General features: G+C 32.0%; 1 protein-coding gene across 1 annotated transcript in view; it reads right to left on the bottom strand.

Annotated features, from left to right (window-relative positions):
- Nucleotides 1-8144: 8144 nt before the first annotated feature.
- LOC126769447 (B-cell lymphoma/leukemia 11A) overlaps nt 8145-22952 on the bottom strand; it is a 38773-nt gene continuing 23965 nt past the window's right edge. The window contains exons 4-5 of the mRNA XM_050488254.1: nt 22525-22707; nt 8145-11822 (exon numbers count right to left, since the gene is read on the bottom strand). Coding sequence (XP_050344211.1) covers nt 9820-11822; nt 22525-22707 — 2186 coding nt within the window. The 3' untranslated portion in view covers nt 8145-9819. The remainder of the gene's footprint in view (nt 11823-22524; nt 22708-22952) is intronic.

Raw genomic sequence — 22952 nt, 5'->3', positions numbered from 1 at the left:
CGTAGTCTAAGACGGTTAGAAACGTGCTCGTAATGCATAAAATATTCTCTACAAAAATATAATATTTATGTAATTTATTGTACAAATATATTAATATAATGAAATGTATTTCAGTGTTGCGGCATAACATCCGGTGTCCGAAAGTGGGCGGGGCTTACAATGCCCATTGGTCAACAACGAAGGGACGTAATCCATTGAAGTTCTTATTTGAAGCCGAAATTTATTCCGATAAGATTTTATAAGGGACATCACATACGTGCGTGCATATGAGTGAATCTTATTTTTATAGTCATAAGGACGATATTGCATTGTGACAGTCTCGAGTCAAGGATGTTAAACTTATGATATTCAATGCGATTTTTTTACTAGTATCCTTCTATAATTTCATAGTAAATTATTTTTATTAATATAAAAAATAATTGCATTGCATATTTTTATGTAAGAAATAAATAAGTTAGAATCAATAAATGCACGACGTATAATCTCGTAAGATGATACTTTTATAATATTTGGCTATATAATAATAAAAAAAAATCAACATAATTTATTTATTATTAATTATTATTTGATAAAATTATTATAATCCGCATCATTATTCTCAGTCCGCTTTGCAGTGCGCTGTTATACATACAACATTAGTAAGCTAATGTACTATAAAATAAAGTATGAAGGAATAATGAAATTTTTGCTAAAAGATTAAATACACGAAAACGAGATTATTATAAATTGTAGCACACTTATACAAATTGATTAAAGAACTATACATTAAATTTATTATATTATTATTTTTATTCAAATTTTGTTATTTCATTCCAATCCATTTGCAACAAGAACGAGTGAATCTTAACCGATGATCTTGATCAAATTTAAAATATTTCAAGGTTACACCAACCGCAAAGCTACCTCCGCCTTACGAGCCGTACAGCTGTAGATTGCGTTGAGACAAGAACTCTGTAGTTACTCTTTTTACACAAATAGAATAGGTACATGAACGGCCTTACTCATCTACAATGACTAGAGGCTGTTTAGTTAGTCAAAGCTTTGTCTTATTCTTTCGAATGTTAAATCAATTATGACAGAAAGAGAGAAATCAGTGTTGCACAAAAACAACCAATAGGTATTTATTATTTAAAATTAAATACGGCTAAATTTTTATCCCACATAATCGGAATTGCGATTCAATGGGGAAACGCTGCTAGCATTCTTGCCACGCGGTCACGATTTGTACAATAGCTAATTTAAATTTTATTTGTATATATTTAAGGCTTTAATGTAAATAATAAAATGTCATTTCAATGTCAACTTGTCGGTGTCAAAACTTGTTTTAATTTTTAACATAAGAAAATGATACACCATGAATAAATATACAAAACAAACAAAAAAAAATTGGTACGACTGTATGGCATAAATTTACCATGTTTCAAATTAAATTAAAATTTTAATCTTTCAACTTAATAAATTCAAATTCCCATTGCTAGGTTACTGCAATGCGAATAAAATTAATAATTAAATGGTTAAACCTGTTTGTTCTTAAACATTACCGTGGTCAGACGCAAGGGAGACCGCCTAGCGTCGAAAGTTTCATTACGACAGTAATTTCAGCAATTAGATGAACCAAATGTGTCTCAGTGGGACGATTGATCATTTAAACACGTGATAATCTGTATTTTAATTATAAAAATAATTATCGTTTAATTTACGGTGAGCCATTTAGATTTAATAATATATATTTTTTATTGTAAGGGTTTGTACAAGATTGTCTGTATGGCTATCCTTTTATTTTCTATTCTACCGACTTACATTAATATTATATACTGCTGTATTTAATGTAAATAAATGTGAAGGTGTTCTTTTGAGTTACATTTCTACGGAGACAGATTAGCACAACGACGAAAGCTGTTCGTAAACACAGGTGCACTCTCTATGAACTCACTCCAACAATCCGATGGGACGTCAATCCGACACGAGTGGAGATCAGGCGTGGGAACGGGCTTACGAAAATCTGACAATTAAGTAATTAAAGGTATTTCTGATTACATTAGCGGCACATTGATAGTGGTAGGGCTAGTTTATGATATATTGTCAGTCTATGCCTTCTAACGAACACGTTCTTGTCATCACAATTGGCAGATTGACTAATTTCCTCGTCTAATTTCTTGCTATAATAATTGAATGCAATATTTAATAGTTTAAAAATATTATATTTTTATCAAAATTAATTTTGTCATCAGAATTCATAAAGTGGCTTCAATATAATATACGAATTGACAAACACATATTAAGGGTTATTTATAATGTTTTGGTTTATGAAATGTTTTATAAAATAAATATATAATATTATATAAAATATTATCTTGTAAGGTTTGAGTTATATGAAAGGAAAAGTGGCTAGAAAGTGTTACATCTTGGATTATAAGATTTTTTTTTAAGATTCATGTTGTAGTACACTACAAATTACACTGATGCTAGAGGCATCGGTATAATTTTGACAATGATAGGGGTGGGGTAAGGTGTAGGTAGTAAAGTCTTATACTTAAACATTTAGTTAAATTTTTGATTTTTTTTTAATTAAAAATAATATTCTCAAATAAGCAAAATACCAAAAAAAAACTATAAAATTGTTTTTACAATATTTGTAAATAAAAACGCTGCTTTCCATAGTATAATATTATAATAAAATAATCTTATAAATTTATAACCTTCTGATTTAATCTGCTATAGAAATAAAAAGAGGTGTTCTGTCAAACTATAGCTCTTATTTTTATAAGGTACAAGTTTTTAAAACTGTTAGGAGATTAATTTAAAAAAATCTTTCCACACCATCACCTACGTTCCAAAAGAAATTACCAGTATCATTAAGTTTGGTCTTGTGGGTCTAACATGGGTTTAGGTAACGCGTTGTATGTCAGTCTGTCACCCACTGTGCATGTCCTATTTTAAGACTAATGAACTGAACATATATACGGAGTCATACATACACATACATTTCGAACATTCAAACACACACCAAATATTTATAGTTCATATACTATGTTAACGATTAAAAAATATTTTAATAAATGTAATATTAGCATCCTAACCTGTACAAGGACGAAAAATATTATTTTATGAATATATCTAGTTATAGGTAAGTTCGAATTGTCTTTGCATTTTTTCATACAATATCAGTTATTTTTTACCGTAATATTTTTTATTACAGTGTATGGTATAGACGGTAACTATGGTATTTTAAATAAATTTGCAAATATTTGCAAAAATCCAAAGCGACATCTGTAGTTTAAATTAAATATTACAAGTTCCATTTTACTACCTCAATTTGTGCTAAAACAATGCCATCTTGCGGTTCTTTGTGGAACTTGATACTGATTTCCGATAAACATCCAATAGGATCGATAATACTCAAAACTCTTATTGGATTCGGAAATGTACAGTGTGGTGTACTGTACATTTCCGAATCCAATAAGTAAATTACTATATGATTCTAGTAAACATATTATTTTAATATAATCTATAATAATATTCTTATATCCCATTCCATAAACTTCAATTCACGTAAAATTCAATTATATGAAATAATATTTCCAAATGCATTATCAAATTTAAATATATAAAAATAATTTTAGTTTAATTAACCATTTATAAATATGATGATTCGTTATTTAAATTTACAAAATCGCTTATAATGTAAGTTGTGTTTTAGCTACTCGCCAACAGATGGCGCCAGCTGTTGAATGATAAGTAGCAATCGTCACTTGTATTCGTCTCCACTTTTTAATCTTTTTAGTTAGTTGTAAATTGTTATTGTAGATTTAGTAACTTTTTTTATTCATGGAATTAGGTATACAATATATGATAAAAATGTACTTTGTTTGAATAAAACATTCTTACAATTGGTTTAAGCGAGCTTACATTGATTATTCCGTGAAGTATAAAATTATGTTAATCATTGGCATTAGATGTATATTATTATTATTATATTTAATCAATGAAATATTACTAAGTTTTTTATAATACATTTTATAAATATATCTTAAAATTTTCAATAATTGAACAAAATTTCAAGTAACTAGATTGTAAGAATTTGCAAAAAAAATTTGTTCGCGTGCATCACTACATTGATAAAAAGTAAATAAATACTTATATTATTCAAATTAATACTATTGCAAAATCATACGTCCTATCTTTGAGTGTCTTTCTTATAAAATTTAATTTTCTTTTCTAATTTATTTTTGATTTTATTTAGCGGTTACGTATATATATTTGATGTCATAAATATATGACCGTATTTTTAATATTTTTTTTATGGAACGAATAAAAAATATTTTTTATTATATCATTTATTACGTAGCTAATAATTATTATATATATACACAATTGTTATGTTACATTGCTTAAGATTACTTCAAATCTTACTGTTCGGTGTAATTGCCATTTTTTAACGTTGCTACTTACCGATCAATTAACCAATCTACTATCTGCGAATACAAATTAGCGTTCCTTCTGTAGTACTGAAAGCTACTAATAAAAGCAATAAACATAAAAAATATATTTGAAAGTCACATTATACATTTACATCATTAATGAAATAAAAATTTGTATTAAATGTAGATTCGATTCCAAATAGATTCTAATTCTCCGATAGCATGAGATGTTTTTTGTTGACTGTTGACGAGCTTTATTGTTATCAACTAAAAAAAATCATCCTAAACATCCAAATTTATATATATATCTTAAATTTTATATTAATAATTATGGTTGAATATGGAACACAAAAAATATTATCAATTAATATCTATGTAATAGAGAAACATCGGAGTTTTTTTTGCCAGTTTTTCTCGATACATTCCGTACCGATACATACTACATACAGCTTTACATATAAAATTATAATTAAAACGTATTTGTATAACTACGTATTGAATACAGTATACTTTCATTTGATTTGATTAAGATATTTTAAAATTGTCGGAAAGTTTTGTACAGATAACTAGGCTTTATTAAAATTGAAATTCTTTGCTACTGAGTTTCAGGAATAGCTATGGAACAAATTCAGCTACATCATAGGAATTTAGGAAGCATTGAAAATAAACGTATAAGCTAATCCTTTGTCCAGCGTCAACTGGCTGGAAATACCTGGTTTATCTTGTTAGCTTTTAAGCCTTGTTGGTCAGTGGGTTAGTGAGGTCCTGGTTTCAAATCCCAGGTCGGGCCAATTTTCTAAAAATTCTCAGTAGCAGTCCAGAGTCTGGAAGTTGGAAGTGTGTATACTTCCGTGCCTCGGAAAGCACGTAAAGCCGTTGGTCCTGCGCCTGAAGTCTTTCCAGTCGTGTCGGATTGCTGTCCCATCGGATTATGAGAGCTTGGGAATAACCTCACCTGTGTTTGCGCACACACTTGTGCACTATAATATCTCCTGCGCAGTTGGCTAATCTCTCTTTAGATTGGCCGCGGTGGGCGAAATCGGTCTGGATGCCATTATTATAAACGTCTAAACCCTGAGGTTCTAGGTTCTAAAAAAAGCTATCATCAGTTCTGAATTTCGATTCTACCGAGAACCGGAAGAAGAAATACAAGAAACGTAGTAGTTACTATTTTTTACATTTTTAATTACAGAGTCTATAAAATACAATTAAATTTATGCTTATCGTTCTTGGAAATCCACAAATACTCTCTCCACGCTTTTTCACCATTTATATAATCTTGTCGAGTTGGTAATATGATATTACCAAAGAAATTTTCGACATGAGATTTAAATTTACTAATAGGCAAAATTAAAAATAATTGTAGAATCTTATTAAAAAAAACGATTACTTTACCAAGAAGGATTTATGGACTTAGCAAAGTCAGAAATGTTATAAGTTTATCAATATGGTATTTGAACTTTATCATTACAAAAAATTAAGGCTCAATTTTAGTGTAAAATGTGTATAATATACAATATGTATCCGTATGTAAACTATGCAAATTTAAGTATTGGTGATTAATTAATAGTGAATAATTTTGTAATGTATGCCAATAATACATGGGTAATTCAATTATATTGCTAATTATGTTTGATGGTATAATTTTTTTTTTTATTCGCCGGGAGGGCAAATGACTCTACTCCACCTGTTGGTAAGTGGTAGTAGAGTCCAAACGCGACGACGGCCAGTACAGACGGGAAAAACGTTCTGCACTAGCCGCCTTCGCCTTGCCGGCCCGCAAGATGCCTCTTCGTACTTCAATTTCTTAAATAACAAATCTTACTATGACACTAACTTAGTGGGTCATGTTTCGTTTGTCATATGATAAACATATTTTAAATTTTTGTCTTTTTATTAATTGTCTTGTATACATGATCCTTGTTTGGTCAAAATAAATGATTTTATTATTATTAAATTAGACTCTACGGTGTCAATAATTGTATCAAACATCCTATGACTTTACCGACAGTAATATGAAAATTCATAATCCAGAAATGACGGTTTCCGTATAAGTTAAGAGGAATTTTTTTGAATTACGTAGTCTATACTTGAGTCCAATTGGACGACTATTGGTCGTGTCATCGTCTACACGGGAGAGATAGATAAACAAACACATATACTACTAACTTGCATTACACTATCTAAATTGTTCGTTTTAAAGTAAAACAATCGCTTAAAACGGTAAGAAAATAACGATATTAATATATCTTATATTTCACACCGGAAATGAGAGTCGCTCGCTTGATTTTGTTACTAAAAACTACACAAGCGTTGTTGTTCGTGACTCATTCTAACATGCTAGCTTATAATATCTCGCGTATTGTGACATAGTTACTTGGAGTTAGGGTTTTGTGCATGCCCGCCTGGGTAGGTACTACCCACTCATCAGATATTCTACTGCCAAACATCAATGCTTAGTGTTATTGTGTTCCGGTTTGAAGGGTGAGTGAGCCAATGTAACTACAGGGGCAAGGGACATGACATCTTAGTTCTCAAGGTTGTTGGCACATTGGCAATGTAGGGAACGGTTAATATTTCTTACAGTGTCCATATCTTTGGGCTTGATGGCTCATTTGCCCGTCTGCCTATAAATAAAAATAATAATAAACGCATATTGAAGTCGATGTGAATAATGTCATCTAAAACTTCTTTTTAACAGAAGAAAATGACTGCCCAGCGTGACAGTAGCGATATTCTGTAAGAGCTCAAAACTAACCACAGTACACCACCATAATATTATAACATTTTAACAAAGGTCGGTTGTCAAGATTTCACGCGTGTGTAATGTCGTTTGTCCTTACGGTATAGCATTGCAGTTACGGCAAGTTACCAATTGCCTACTGAAGATTTTTAAGCCGACAACTTCTCTTATAATGAATACTATACTATAAGTGTTAAATTTTAAATAATGATAAAAGGTTACTAACAGTGTAAAATATTGTTTTGTTTTAGTACAATCACAAGTTTTATAGCTTCTTTCAGCTCTTAAAATGTAATATTTCTTGTTTTTGTAAGAAAATTCACGTCCTTACTTATAAACGTTGGTTAGCGGCTGTTTAGTTAAACACTGACTTCGCTCATTCTGTCATTAGTGATTAGACATTCGAAAGAAAAAGACAGAGAATTTTTTTTAAACCATCCGCTAAGTTCATAAATGATAAATAGTGTCGTCAGCTACTAAGTATTTTGTTAATAATATTATATTCTAATAATGTTAAGTTAAGCAATCAACATGTTGGAATAATTTTTATGGAAATATATTAACTTTTCTAAATCAAAACTATGTCAGTGAAAGTCAAAAGTAGAATGCAATTATGTTGATTTCATATAATATATTAAGTAATGTAAGTGTCAGCCTGTGAATGTCCCACTGCTGGGCTAAGGCCGCCTCTCCCTTAGAAGAGAAGGTTTGGAGCTTGTTCCACTACGCTGCTCAAATCCAGTTTAATAAATACACATGTCACATCCTGACGATATTACGAAAATAAAAAATATTATCTGAGTTAATAGTATTTTTAATTGTATTTTATTTTCGAGTAATTTCTATATCCGCCGATGATGCGTTTTGAGACAATTTTTTTTTTGGGTGTGTTGTTTCGCTACTTGCAATTCAAAAGTTGCACATTAAAAATTTTAAAAAAACATTTACAAAAGGTATGGATAAATCAAAAACATGTCTAATTAACAAATCGTGGATATTTATTGAAATAAAAATAATAAAAATGAAAAATAATAAAAACAGTTCATCTTTCACGTAATTACACAATAAAATTTGTCTTATTTGTAATTTTTTTTCTATTTCGTCTCCGTCTCTCGTCCTTTATCTTAAATCTATGTCCCCTCCACGAAGAAAGTATAAATTTACCACAGTTTGAATTTAAACAATTATTTTACGTATTTGTACTAGTAACTACGTCTACCGTTTCGTAGAGAGGTGATTCATTAATAAATACTATGATACATACATTTAATGTTTAATGCAAAATAAATAAGGCGATGAGAATTTAATTATTAATTATTACACTTTTACACTTAGCTACTTATAATTTATTAATCGAACATTCAAGCGATTACATACGTCTATAATAATGATCTATCGACTTTGTAGCTAAGGGTAATAAGTGCTTTAAAATAATCTAGGACCTGTCTAGGTAACATAAAATAATTGCGTTGTATACGTACCCTAAAGAGGCCCTAAATATAAATTATAGAAGTAACAAAAGGAGATCGATTCAGGAGACAAAATGGAGTTATCTATTATAATTTACTTATTATTATCTAATATAAATTCTATCATAATTTATACTAAGTACGTATACTGAAAGATTTCACGCTTGGACTAATTAAGGTACGGGTCTCCCACAAATCACATGAAAATATTTATTTAGATAAAAAAAACTGGAATACTTTTCAGTCTTAATAAAATAACATGCTTTAATTTCATTCAGTTGAAATAAAAGCGCGGAAATAAAGATCGAATGCTTCACAAGATATTAATTTAATAAATTTTAACACTAATTAAATATAGAAGTACCTTGTTGGTAATAACACCTACCATTAACGATACAAATTTTGATTTCTACAACGCTAATTATCGATTAAAGGAAACTCACCGTTCTCGCCAAAAAGGAATTTATAATTTTCGAAATATTGTTGTCTATAAATTATATGAACATCAATAGGTAGGTACTCGATTTAAATATTACACTTAATATGTTTGTATTTACAAGTTCTAACTAGTATAGGAAACATTTGCTTTGTATTTTACATAATATCCTAAAATTACGAAACAACTTACCTAAATACACAATGCTACATAAGATCTTAGAAAATACTGAAAAACTGTTTTAATTGACGCTATACACAGCTTAACAACTAAATGTACTAAACTGTATAAATCAACGAAGCTAACTTTGGCATTGGTTTCTTTTTACAATCAATAAACATGTCAAAACAAAGTCGAAAATACGTAACGTAAAGATCATAGTACAGCCTCCGAAGAAAATAAACAAAACTCACCGACTAACACCAACAACACAACGGGAACTCTTAACACTGGCTCACACAAAAGATATGTTACTAAAAGTATCTATAACTTACATTAATGCCCTTTGATTCTAGGATTTTTGGGCGTATATTGCAATGCGTGATATATTATATAGTAATTTCGTTACATTCATTCCTTAAGACTAGAAATTGAACAAATTCCTCTTATTTTTGCGTTAATAACGTTTAGTTACGTACTCAGGACGTAATTTAAGAGGTACGAATAACGAAATTTATTTGAAAATTAGACCTAGAAGATCTGGCTGGGTGGCGCCGGCGGTGGCAAGCGGAGGCCACCCCACGGGTAGAGTCACGACGCCTCATCACGACACGCGTTAGAGTCATCGGATAAAGCAAGAGGAGCACCATTACTTTGATTCACAACACATTTACGCATATGTTTCTCGAGCGTTGAGGGCACCGAAAAGGGCATTTCACAGAACCTGCAGCGGTACACGTCCTTGCCAAGCCGACCGTGAGTTTTCATATGCCTCGTCAGCTTTGAGCTCTGCGCGCATGCGTAGGAACATAGTTCACATTTGTAAGGTTTCTCGCCAGTGTGAGATCGTCGATGAACAGTCAAATTTGAACAATTTTTGAATACTTTCCCGCAAAATTCACAGGTGTCATTGCGGCGTCCATCCTTTGATTTTAAGAGCGGATTCTGTAGCAGACCATTACTACTGTTTTTAAGACCATCGAAAATATTGTCAGGAGGTCGCTGTGCATGTAACGTCGGCAACCACCAACCTTCGCCTCTATCCATGTCCAATTTCATTCGCTTAGAAGCTTCAAATGGGTTTTCAAAAGGATTGAATAGTGGATGTGGTTGGGGTGGCATTTTAGCAAACTCTTCTTTCAATCGTAAAGCAGCGGTCGGGGGCATGCCATTTGGCTTATCTGCAGGTGGACCATTGTTATTATCGCGGTCTTTTGCTAGTTGCCATTTTAATGAATTTCCAGATTCTTGAAGTGCTTGCTTAAAAGCCTCACTGTATTGAGCGATATTAGATAAACCAAATTTATCCATGAGCTCACCAACAACAGAAGCCGAAGGAGGATGAGCAGATATAGCAGGGGTTTGCTTTCGTGGTGGCGCCGAAGGTGCACTGCTATTAGATACTGTAAGGTCTTCTGCTTCCTCGACCTCTTCACCATCCTCATTTTCTTCTTCTTCTTCTCCGTCTAATTCTTCATCTTCTAAATCATCTTCAGAGTCATCTTCACCGGTATCACCACCCGAATCACCATCTTCAGGATTAGCCTCAGACCCACGTCGGTGCATTTTCATATGCTTTTTTAATTTTGAGTTTTTTTCAAACGCTTCATCGCACTGATTACATTTGAAAGGTTTTTCACCTGTATGCGTGCGACGATGCACTATTAAGTTATTTTCAAATCTGAATTTCTTACCACAGAATTCACAAGTATGAATTGCTTCATCATTGTTTCTTTTTGCTGGTGGTGTTGAAGAAGGCCGTTCTGGTGGTGGCGCATCAGCGGTCTGTGGTTCAATACGACGTTCAGGGGATATTGAAGTGTGAGGCCTTATGGCTTCTCGAGGAGTGTCCACCGTCCCGGATCCGGCGCCCGCCGGTGGAGTCTGACCGACTCGGGAGGGCGACGGGGAAGCGAACGGAGGTGAATGCTTCCTGGGGCTAGGAGAGCTCGAATTGCCTGTGGCCGCCCCTGGACTGGTCGTACCGGCCAGTTGCCGCAAGCGCTGCGAGTAAAAATCCAGCTGGGGTTCTAAAGATAGAGGCTGAGACACGGGTGGTGGTCGCTCTCGGCCCGTAAGCGATGTTGGAACAACAGGTGGTCGATCCGCTGGTGATGGAAATGTTTGATGCGGAGGAAGAGAATTTGCTGCGACAGCTGCCGCTGCTGCCGCTAAATTTAAACCATGGTGACGAAATTGTTCTGAAACTAATTGTTCCATTCGAAATCGATGATCATGATGGTTGGGTCTTGCAAATAATGGTGTTGGAGGTACTGATGGGTGAGCTAGAGGTGGTAAGCTACCCGGTAGTGGCATCCGCAATAGACCACCGACTCCAAATGGGGAATGCAGGTCATGTGGTGGCAGCAGTGGATGATGGCGAAGTGATGGTGGTGGGAGAGGCGCACCAGTAGAGGAGCAGCCTGAGCTCGAAGAAGAAGTACTCGAGGATGAATGATTTTGTTTATTCGGAGGCTGTTGCGGCATGCTCTCTACGTATATTTTCACGCCGTGCACATGTTGAACGTGTTGAACTAATCGCCAGGCCGAGTGTACTCGTGCTTTGCAAGTTGAGCAAACGTAGTTACTGGGTTCTGAAACAAGGAAAAAAAATACGTTAAACTTTAAAATAAAAAGATGGAAACGCTTTCCGATAGAAGATATACCGCAATATTAACGCGGGCAAAGTGTCTAGTAATAGCTCTCACATATCGTAGTATAGGCCTAGGGTAGGCACGCGTTACGAATGTTAAGCAGGAGGTCCACGGGCCCGGTACGTCGGCAGCCGTGACTGATAGCCCCTCCGTGTCTAGGGTGATTCATGCACCTCTAAAATCTTATGAAATATACGCATCTCGGAATCACGTACACACGCTTGGGTTAAGAATGTTGATATTGAAATCTATATGTAACACTATCGCGGCACGAGCAAAATGAATTGCTCTTAGGAAAAAACTTGACTTTAATGAAAAAACATATTTTTTTAAGTAAATACGTCCGCTGTTGAATTGTGGATAATGAAGCTGAATAAGTAGGTATATAATTTTTTTAACAACGATTATATGATCGGTGGTCAATAAGCATAGCAAAGCTGCGCCTCTAGTTTTGACAATAATTTGATTGCTCATTGTGAGACTGAGACATATTTAATCGTGGACACCATTGTTATGTTATGTCTGAACGCACTTATAGTGATGGGAAATCCAACTTAATAGATAATATGCGTCGCATTTGTCACATCCATTTTTGATGCATTTTAATTCTATGAATAAAATTGCTATTTTTTTTGTGTATAAAAATAGGAGAATATATTTATAGAGCACATATAAGAAGTTTGAAGTAACGGTATTGATTACTGTGAATACTAATAGATTCAACCCAAATACGCTAGTAACGTCCTGAGTAAGATTAAAAAGCAAAATGTTATCGATAAGCGATCAACACTACGAGGAGTGGGCGCGGCGCGATAACCGATCTCGAATGTTAAGACGATTATTGAAATGTAACGGTCAGATTGTGCTGTGACCGACCGTAAAAAAATAATATACATCATGTTCTATAAATAAATTAAAAAAACAAAATTACAACTTAAGCCTTCGTAATAAAATATAGAAAATTTCATTTACGATTATTTAAAAAGAGAAGTTTTAGAGTAACGCGTAACTACGAATAGACTTTAGATTTATGGCAAACTTATATTAAACATTTTCAATTATTTTCATGTTTTTAGGGAACAAAAAAAAATCTTAACCTTTGTTTCCCAAGTATAAGAACATTTAACGATATTTATATATTTTGACCTTTTCGTTTAACCATTGTTCATTGTATCGATCTTAACCATAATACGGATATATCTAGATTACATATTAAGAGTCTTAGCAAATCATTTTAAACACTACTAATCTTTTTTTTTAATTTAAATATATAAATATAAAACCTCTTTCAATATTTTACCTTATATTAGATATTAAATAAGTTCTTATCTTTAGAGACATACATTGTCATCAATATAAATCTTTCGCTGTTTAAAATATAATAAACTGTGACTCTAAAATCGAATTATTTAACTACATTAATGGTACTATTAGTAGCAAAAATATTGTAATGTTTTTAGTGATACATATTTAATTATATTCTAAGTGGTTATAAAATATTCATAGCTCACGACTTGTGGACTTTGGACACGCATCTATAAAATACCCATTTCATGCGATAAAATGTATTCATAAATATAATTACCGCTAATTTTGGCATATCTTTCGTTGGTTTCCAAGGAATAATTTAGGGTCACTGGATAAAAATCATAAAAGTTTGTCTTTTTTTATAGTTTAGGAAGGAATGTTAACCAACGCCTACATCGCCAATGCGCCACCTTGGGAACTAAGATGTTATGTCCCTTGTGCCTGTAATTACACTGGCTCACTCACCCTTCAAACTGGAACACAACAATACCAAGTACTATTGTTTTGTGGTAGAATATCTGGTGAGGGGGTGGTACCTACCCAGACGAGCTTTCTAGCACCAGTAAAACCATCTAAATGTCGCTAATAGTATTTTAAATACAAACAAATACATCAATATTTTGAATAATTTTTTTTTTCGTATGAAGCGTCACAATTACCGATATCCAGCTTACGCAGTTACGAAGCGACTAATTTCATTATGATAAGATCGGTCTCGACGTGATAATGGTGATAATTAAACAATAACCGTGTGGGTAAGGATTGGTCGCTTTGTGTATGGGATTTAGTTGGCTTAGCATATCTTGTCTAGCTTTTGTTGACGGTACCGTATTGGAATCAATGATCGAAACACTTCGGTGCATTAATAATAATAAAAAAAAATATTTATAATATTATAAATAAAATAATAAAAAAACATTGAGAAGTCCGTTATAATGCGTTATAATTAACGGATTTCTCAATGTTTTAAATTATAATATTATAAATATTTTTTTTTAATATAATTCGATTTTTAATTTGATTGTTAATATTAGATATACTTTTAAAAAATGTTAAATAAACACTATTTAACATTTTTTAAAAGTTTTCCACAAAGATGAGAGCAATTAAAACAATATGCACTATTTTTATACAGATACATATATAAATGAAAGCTGTATTTTTTACTAATATCTAAAATAATAATGTATATCGTATATTTCAATCATAATATAATAAATCTGGCGTTTTTTCGGCGATGACAAATTTAGGTAACAAGCAGGTAACTCATTAATATAAAAAACTATTGTAACAAAAAGTATCTAAATATTTAACGCTGCAGCGTCGAGTAATATTTTAGTCAAAACTATCATTGCAATTTTTATTATCATATTATGGATATGGCTGTTAAGTTAAATAACAATTTCACTCTTTCTGTCATTATTGATTCGAAAGAAGAAGACACAGGATTGTTTAACTAACCAGCCTCTAAGCAACAGTTCCAAAAAGGCCGTCCGTTTTAAAGATATAAAAATTCAATTTTAAAACGAACTTAAAATTTCAAAACCAATCATTTTCGAATTTGTAACGTTCGATTTGAACGAATTCGAAGATTTATTAGTTTTATAAAATATAATTGATATCTGTACATAAATGTACTAGAAGAATCAAAAGTATTATCCATTATAAAGTCCAAATACCGTGAAAATTCTTAAGTCAGAGCGACCGGAGCCACGGTTAAAGATGGAGTCCCAGCACGAGTTTAACAACCGTTTCGATTTCAAAAGGCAATCGTTGATTATGGACATTGTGGGGGAATCAGTGGGGGTGAAATTTTTAAACGCCACCCGTCTGGACGGGGCCTTAGGGGTGGCTTAACCCCGGACAGTGTGTTAAGCATTATGTTTTTTGCTTTATTTCGTATATTTATTTTTACGAATCATACTATGAACATGTAAAATTGATCTCATTCAATTGTTATGTCAGAGCTCTTCTGTTGTACGAAGTCGACTCAGTGCAGAACATGAAGTTGAAATGTCAGAAAGTGATATGCGACATTGACTGTAATAATGATAAAAATTAAAGGATACACGCATCAAAATAGCGTATCACCGTAAGTCGATTTACGACATTTCACTATTTCTTACAAAATAGCACTGCTGGAGCTATCATTTTTTAAGAAAATTTTAATTGTGACATACTTATTATACCATAAAATCCTCCATTTAAAACGTTTGCATGTTTGTCAAATTAAATTTTTTTTTACACTTAACCGTATCAAACATCTGAAGATATTATGAAACAAAATATAATATTATAAAAAATATTTTTATTTATACGTATATAAATGCCTAAAAACAGTCCATTTTAAAACCATATTAGTGTATCTATGTATATCGGATAATATTCCAACTCTATTATAATGTTGTAATATGCATATTATAAGTGGATCTTATATAAATAAATAAATCTCTGAAATCTACATTCTAAGTAAATAAGCTGATAAAATATATAACAATTTAATTAATCTTTTTGTATATATCATGTTTATGGCATTGATTTGAATCTTAATGTGGAAGACGTGAGCAAGAATAATGTTTCGCAGTGATGTGATCAAGTATAGCTCAAAAGTTAATTTTTAATGGGCACTAGGCACAGATGTATATTAGAAATGTTTATGTAAAGTTATATTTTTTTTCCTTTTTTTAAATGTTAATTGATTCGGTAAAAGCGTGAATTTTTTATTTGGCTGTATACATTTAATTTCATTTATTATATATATATTATTTATTATTGAATTGCAAAAGGTACTTCAGTATAAAATAAACCTCTGACATTACTTGATTAGTTAAGACGAAATTACTATTCTCAACCCCAAATATGCTTATGCGGCTAATTATATATTAAAAAGCATATAACAACACTGTGACGAAACAAAAAAATAATAATTAAGAAAGATAAAAAATATTTCATTATATTATATACCTGCTCGAAATTACAAAGATTTATAAGGTCTCAAAAAATCCACCAAACTGACTTTAAATCTCATGAAAGTTGAAAATCTTCAAAAGGAACAAAAGTTGTAAATGACATGCACTTGTATCTAGTCCGTGTACGTGAAAATAAAGTCATAAAATTTAAAGCGGTTCTTGAAAAATCTGAATATAGTACGTATAAAACATTCGGCCGGAAGCCGCCGGCGCTGCTTCCGGACGGCAGTTGTTAGCTTCCCGACGCCTCTCGCGGACATCGTAGCGAACTACAGCCACAGCCACAGTTTTCCTCTTGTATTATATATATTATATGTATCAACCCTTGTAAGGATTGCAGTTAGAAGGTTGGGTTTCTCTTAAGCTTAAACGTTACTATAGTTCATAGTATTATTGACCTTAGTATTCTTTTATTTTTATATAAATCTTTAAGTCATATTCGTTTATTTCCCAAATTTTAGAATGAATTATAAAATTTATTTTTAAATTTTAAGTTTAGTTTAAAGCGTTATCTTATATTATATATTATACGAATCTCTTATATTTATATTTTATTTTAATTATAAAAAATAAGCATTTCAATAATCCTCTTATATTTAAAAAGTCATTCTATACATTAATTTAATTCAATTCATTCCTAATTTGGTCTCGCCAATTACTCGTTAAAAAGACGTCCTATTTTCAAACCATGCGATATTTATAAGCGAGGCTAGATCGACTTGTTATGCGGCGGATGTCCGTCGTCGCTGAATGACCGCCTTCCCCTTCCGCCCCCACCCCGCACCGTAACCCGAATGGTGCAAATTGTGACCCATAACTGACGACATGTTGCGGTATGAAAAATAAAAATTTCGTAAAATGGAACGCAATTTATGCGACACGCTTATTTATGTCCCACGATATATATTTTTAGTGCTTTAATCAAAATATTATGTGGATATTATTTTTTATTTGCGTATTATACAGATATTATGTAGAAAGAAAAAATTACACCGTTACGGTTTCATTAATTATCGCATAAGTTACATATTCAGGTTAAAGATGTTTTTGTTTTGTTATTCATTTAGAGAGTTTTTTTATTTGAATGTTAAGTTATAATTGATATATATATATTTTGTTTCAATATTTTATATAAGCAATAAAACATTGTTTTTCTTAATATATATGGTTGGCTTCCTAATTAACAAAATAAAAAAATAATATATTAGCTCTTAGGTTTTTCCTTTCAATAAATAACGTAACAATGATAATTAAGTTTTTTTCAATTATACTCTCTATTTTAATGTAATCAAAAGTCATAATTATTTGCATCCTGAGATGTGACGCATCATTTAAGGTCATATTCGACGTCCTCCAGGTCATTTAACTAAAATAATAAGATGACCGATTCGACCGAGCGTATCTTGAGTACACAAGTGTTTTAAATACAAAATGGAATGTGAAGCGAATGGTACGCAATGTGTAATTACACATTATAGAGATAAGTATTTAAAATAGATTTTTTTTTATTGTAGCCTAAATTTAAATCGAGTGAAACTGCGAAGTGTTAGTTATATAATAATAATATATACTAAGACCTCTGAAACGAACTGCATCTGCTTGTATAAGTTTAATGTATAGTGATTAAGTTTTTTTATTCCTTTTATTAGTAAGCTTACATTTGATAGGTAAAAGAAAAACATCATGCTGTACACGTGACAGATTTGAAATTCTTATTTGCGTCAACGTTTCACTTATAAGCGTTGCAATCAAACGTTTTCACTAACGAGTTTTTAAATAATTCACATTATGAAATAAATATAATTAACGGGATTTGCTAATGACATTAAAATTGAGATATTTTTTAAATTGGAGTAAGTATATACTCTTTATTGCACTTCACGACAAAACATTTGCAGTTAAATAAATAAAACAATATATGTATATTAAGGAAAATTTGTGCTAAACAGCGATCTCTTTTAGAAAACCTTTGGGTAATAAGAATTGGGTAATAATACGATGTGCGCAAGTAGTTACTATTATAAGTTAATAAAGGTAATTAAATTTAATCAATAAATCTTGAATTCTTTACGTAACTACAAAATGCTAGCCTAATTTTATACCAATTAGGGCGTAAATATATACAATATGTCTCTGATCACCGCACCTTAATAAAACCGTGATTTTAGTAAGCTATCGCTTTACTCTGCAAATTGTTTTCGCCCTCCGCAAATCAGTTCCGCCTTTATCTGGGCGTGATTTTCTACTTTGAAATAATATTTCGTAGACCTTTAAAAAAAAGTCTTATATAAAAGATCGAACTATTTGGTGACTTTGATGTTTGTTTTTAAAAAAAGTTAAAATTTCAACCAATTTTTTAAATAGATTTAATTCGAAATTTCTATTAGATATGTAAGTGAGAAAAATATTCCAACATAAATAATGGTTACTAATATTGAGTACTGTTTGATTGTTTTATTAAATTATTTATATGTATATAATAAGTTGAAAATAAATAAACAATTCGAAATCTTATGAGACACGTGATATTCAAAATTGGTCCGCAACCGTCTTTACCCAGATGTGAGGGGCTATTTTAAACTCGTAATAACCGTTGTCGACACGTGTGGAGCGACCATTACCACATATTACAAAAAATTGAGGAAAAACAATAAAATGTGAAGGGGAGTGTGAGGGACATCAAAGTGGACGCGGTTTAAAATTGATTTTGTAATGCGATGGTTTGGTCATCATTTCACTAATCATTTGTATCACGATAAACATAATATAAACAGTTGAAAGCAAATATCTAAAATATTTTGGTTAATTTGTACATATATTTAAAATATTAAAAGGACCTCTAATAAAACTAATTTCAAATGAAGAAAATTAAATAATGTCACATAAATGTATAACAGTATAATTTGCAATTATGATTTTAATATAAAAAAACAATTGTATGATAACATCATAGATGATCGACATTGAATACAAGGCAAAATAACGGCAGAACAAAGATGCATTCATAAATAACTTTAAACATTAATCGAAATTGAAAATTTAATATCCGAATTCTACAGGTCAATACAGATGGACCCCATGTCCAAACCACAAAGCAACTATGACAGCTATTCAATACACCCATATGAACACTCGCATTCAATACATTCAACGCATTCAATCCTTCAAAAATACCTAACCTAGGGGACCTATGAGATGCTAATATTTGATAAAAACAAAATTATCAATAGAAATATTATACCAATGGTACCCAGAACAGGGACCGTTGCAAGGCAATCTATCATGGAGTAAACCTATGATATATTTACACATAGTGAGTGCATTATCACCATTCCTAAATCAGCTATCAACGGACTCTTTTCACTAAAAGGGTGAGCTTCACTATAGAAAAGGTTGACCCTTCATAAAGACTTATCACCTCATATACAAAATAAGGTTGTACTAATCCAGAATGGTTCGTCGAAAAATCTATTTTAAAACCAAGTGTATTAAGATCAATTTTCAGCAACGAAAAATTTGAAGATGGAATCTATTGGAAGTTAGCGGTAGTTTTTTCTCAACAATCTCGTCTCGGACTTAACTTACGTTATCTCGCCCACGAATGTCACAAGGAATAGAAACCCGCACATACATAATAAGGACGATATTTCTAAAGAAATTTAAATTTGCCCGCAAAGGTCCCGAGATAGGATTAAAGATTGGGCGTCGAGATGGCCTTTTGTGGCCGACCCTTAAGAAAACATGTCTTGATATGGAAATATCTAAGACGGGACTTAGCGAGAAATCATTTACGGGGGCGATCAAGGAAACGGTCTATGAATGCGTAATTAGTGTACAAATACAAGAGATTTATCTGAATCGGGGACCCGTTGTCCCGCTTTTGTGGTAACGTTTATTTTGCATGAGAGGATAAGTAAAAAGCTTTGTTATTTAGACTTCGCTGACCGACCGTTTTACGATGCGGTCGACCGTGCACTTTGGAGTTTAAAAGGATAATTTTTGTAAGCGAAAATTGAGATAGGGGACTTTAACTCGGAATCAAAATAAAAGGTTAATTTCAACTTATAAATTCATCCCAAAAAGGGAATCTGTACACAGTCAATATTTAATGAGGCAAGAGTCCACATAATTTGAATTCAAAATACGTATATCTCAACAATCCTTTATTAATTTATAGAACAAAAGAAAAAAAACCACACTGGACTCGTCCAACTACACCTGATCCAATATTTACATTAGTACAAATAAATGACGACCATCGGTTCTCGCGGGTTATTGTAATGATAATAACTGAAAAGATACTTTGTTGACATAAAATGTATTTGGATAAGGTTTATTGTTAACATAATTTAAATCAAAAATAAATATGGAAATTTCAGACAATTGTTATTAAAAGTATTTCATGAAAGAGTGACTGAGTAAGCCGAGGCGCATTTATTACATCAATGTTCTAAATATAGCTACTTTCTACTAAGTCAAAGGACACGCGATAGGCACGAGACTATCTTCCCCTCACCTTTACAACACCAACATGTCACATCTAAAATTAAAACCCACTTATTTAAAACCCGCCACTTAGCTACCTTCCCGTCAGTATAAAAACTAAAAATATTCTCGACCATTGTGTCACAGTCAAAGAAGTTCCGTAGGTCACGGCGAACGCATGAACGTGTACGTGTCAGAAGCACGCCAAACATTTTTTATCTTTGAAAAATTTATAAAAAGCCCATTACAATGGAACCTCGGTAGCATCTTTGACAATTATAATGTCACAATCTAACTTACACGTGAAATGACGTTAATGGCATCGACGTATCCTACAATATTGAACTTTAAGAGTATAGAATAACCGCTGAATATTCAAATGCTGGTTCACAAAACCTTGAATCTTTTGTATATATCGCAGTTATGGTTAACATAAGGGTCATCACAAAAGGCACTAGATAACAATGCGCGCACGTCAATCGTGCGTTCATGCAAATAATTTTTTTCTTCAAAGCATCCCCTTTATCTGTTTATAACGCGATAGGGTTAATTAATATGTACAAAATAATACAATTTAAATTAAGATCCCTTTTTACGTTGGCACGAGGTCGGGATTTAACTGTCACCAATAGAATTATATTATTATTGTCACAATAATTCAATGTTTAATAGATTTATAGCTGCGTTTCTTTTGTCTTTAATATCAATAATTTAATATAATGTAATATTTTATTAAACGGGACCCTCATGCTTTATTGAATATAGCTGGTTTGACAGCTCACTCGAAGGGGTTAATATGAACGTTTAGGATAAACTCAATAAGCCGAACAACTGGTGTTGAAGCAGAACCTGCAATTGACATTTCGATGATAGCGCAATCCGATATAGTATTGTGACAGAAATATTTGTAAACCATTTTAATTGTTTTTGTGCATTGATCTTTTGTCATAAATACGTGGCTTGGTACCTAACTGGAAATTTTTGTTTCGGTAGCTATTTAAAACAATTTGTTCGAGTTCTCGTTATTTACTGTTACCGCTTAAGTTGTAGTGGCTTACAAAGCAGTTGACAAAATGCGGGTCGAAAATTTTGAACGGTGCACAATTTTCGGGCTTAAGAAAGCTTTTGTTGTGCAATGGTTTAATACAAAAGTGTCAAATGACGGCACATCTGCTCGCACAAAGGGTTATGCTCGGATAGATTATTTTTCGAACCACCCCCGCAAGATTGTTCGGTTATACAGATGTTCCAAGTTTCTGCTTCTTTTACCGCTTGCTTTAACAGCAAAAGGATTAAATCAGCTATCTTATCAATATAATCGGATTGAAAGTATAAAAAGTCACCACCTGGTTATGGGTATCTTTTGTTATTTTTAATAGCATTGAGTCATCGATTTTTATTTCTTTTTAATCTCATTGTATTTTACTTTCGTTTTATAACTTAGTTTACGTGAATTCATTTTAGTTAGAATACATTTTTTTTAGCTGCATATAGAACACCCTTTTGGTCAGTGCGTATGCTGTGTGACAAGATTAGCTCCTATCGAAAATGTATGATCGTATGATGACGTAAGCAATCTATAAATGGCCTCTGGTATTGTTGTAGTGTAACATCTTGCACAACAAAGGACAAAAGCTGAATGCTACGATAAAATTGTCTCCAAAGACCAAATCCTTTGAAGCTGACAGTGGACAGAAATCATTAATAAAATTCTAAATGTTGTACAAAGAAAATGCGATGACATGAGCATTTTAAATAAACCATGATCTAAGCTTCTTTATATCCAAGTCTATGCCGTGATAGTTATTTTGATTTTTAGGCGATTATTGTTTATATAAAAAATTGCATAATTGGTTAAATCTTCTATTATAGTAACTTACCACTATGCATCGTGTTAGATTCAGCGTCCGCCACTTCAGTTCTTGATTTCTTTTGGTCCTCAGGAGATCCTGTCGTATCCATATGCTCTTGTTTAATTTTGGGTTTAATGTCTTCATCGGGTGAACTTGATGGCATAGGCGATGTGGACGCTCTTCTCTTAGGTGTTGATACTCCAGCATCAGCTACAGGCGAACAGTCATTGATTAAGCGCATGGTTAATAATAAATGAAATTAATCATTTCAAAATAAATATCGAAATATATATTTAAGCTTTGCATATTATCAATATTGTAATTTCAAAACATGTTATAATATATACTATGTAATGTTTATGAATGAATTGGTAATAACGATATATTTTGTTAACCTTAACACATATATATATAATTAAAACCACTATTGTTTATAGTAATTTGTATTTTTAAAT

The sequence above is a fragment of the Nymphalis io genome, chromosome 7, assembly GCF_905147045.1.
Source record: "Nymphalis io chromosome 7, ilAglIoxx1.1, whole genome shotgun sequence".
Taxonomy (NCBI): domain Eukaryota; kingdom Metazoa; phylum Arthropoda; class Insecta; order Lepidoptera; family Nymphalidae; genus Nymphalis; species Nymphalis io.
This window is presented reverse-complemented; position numbering and strand designations above follow the sequence as displayed.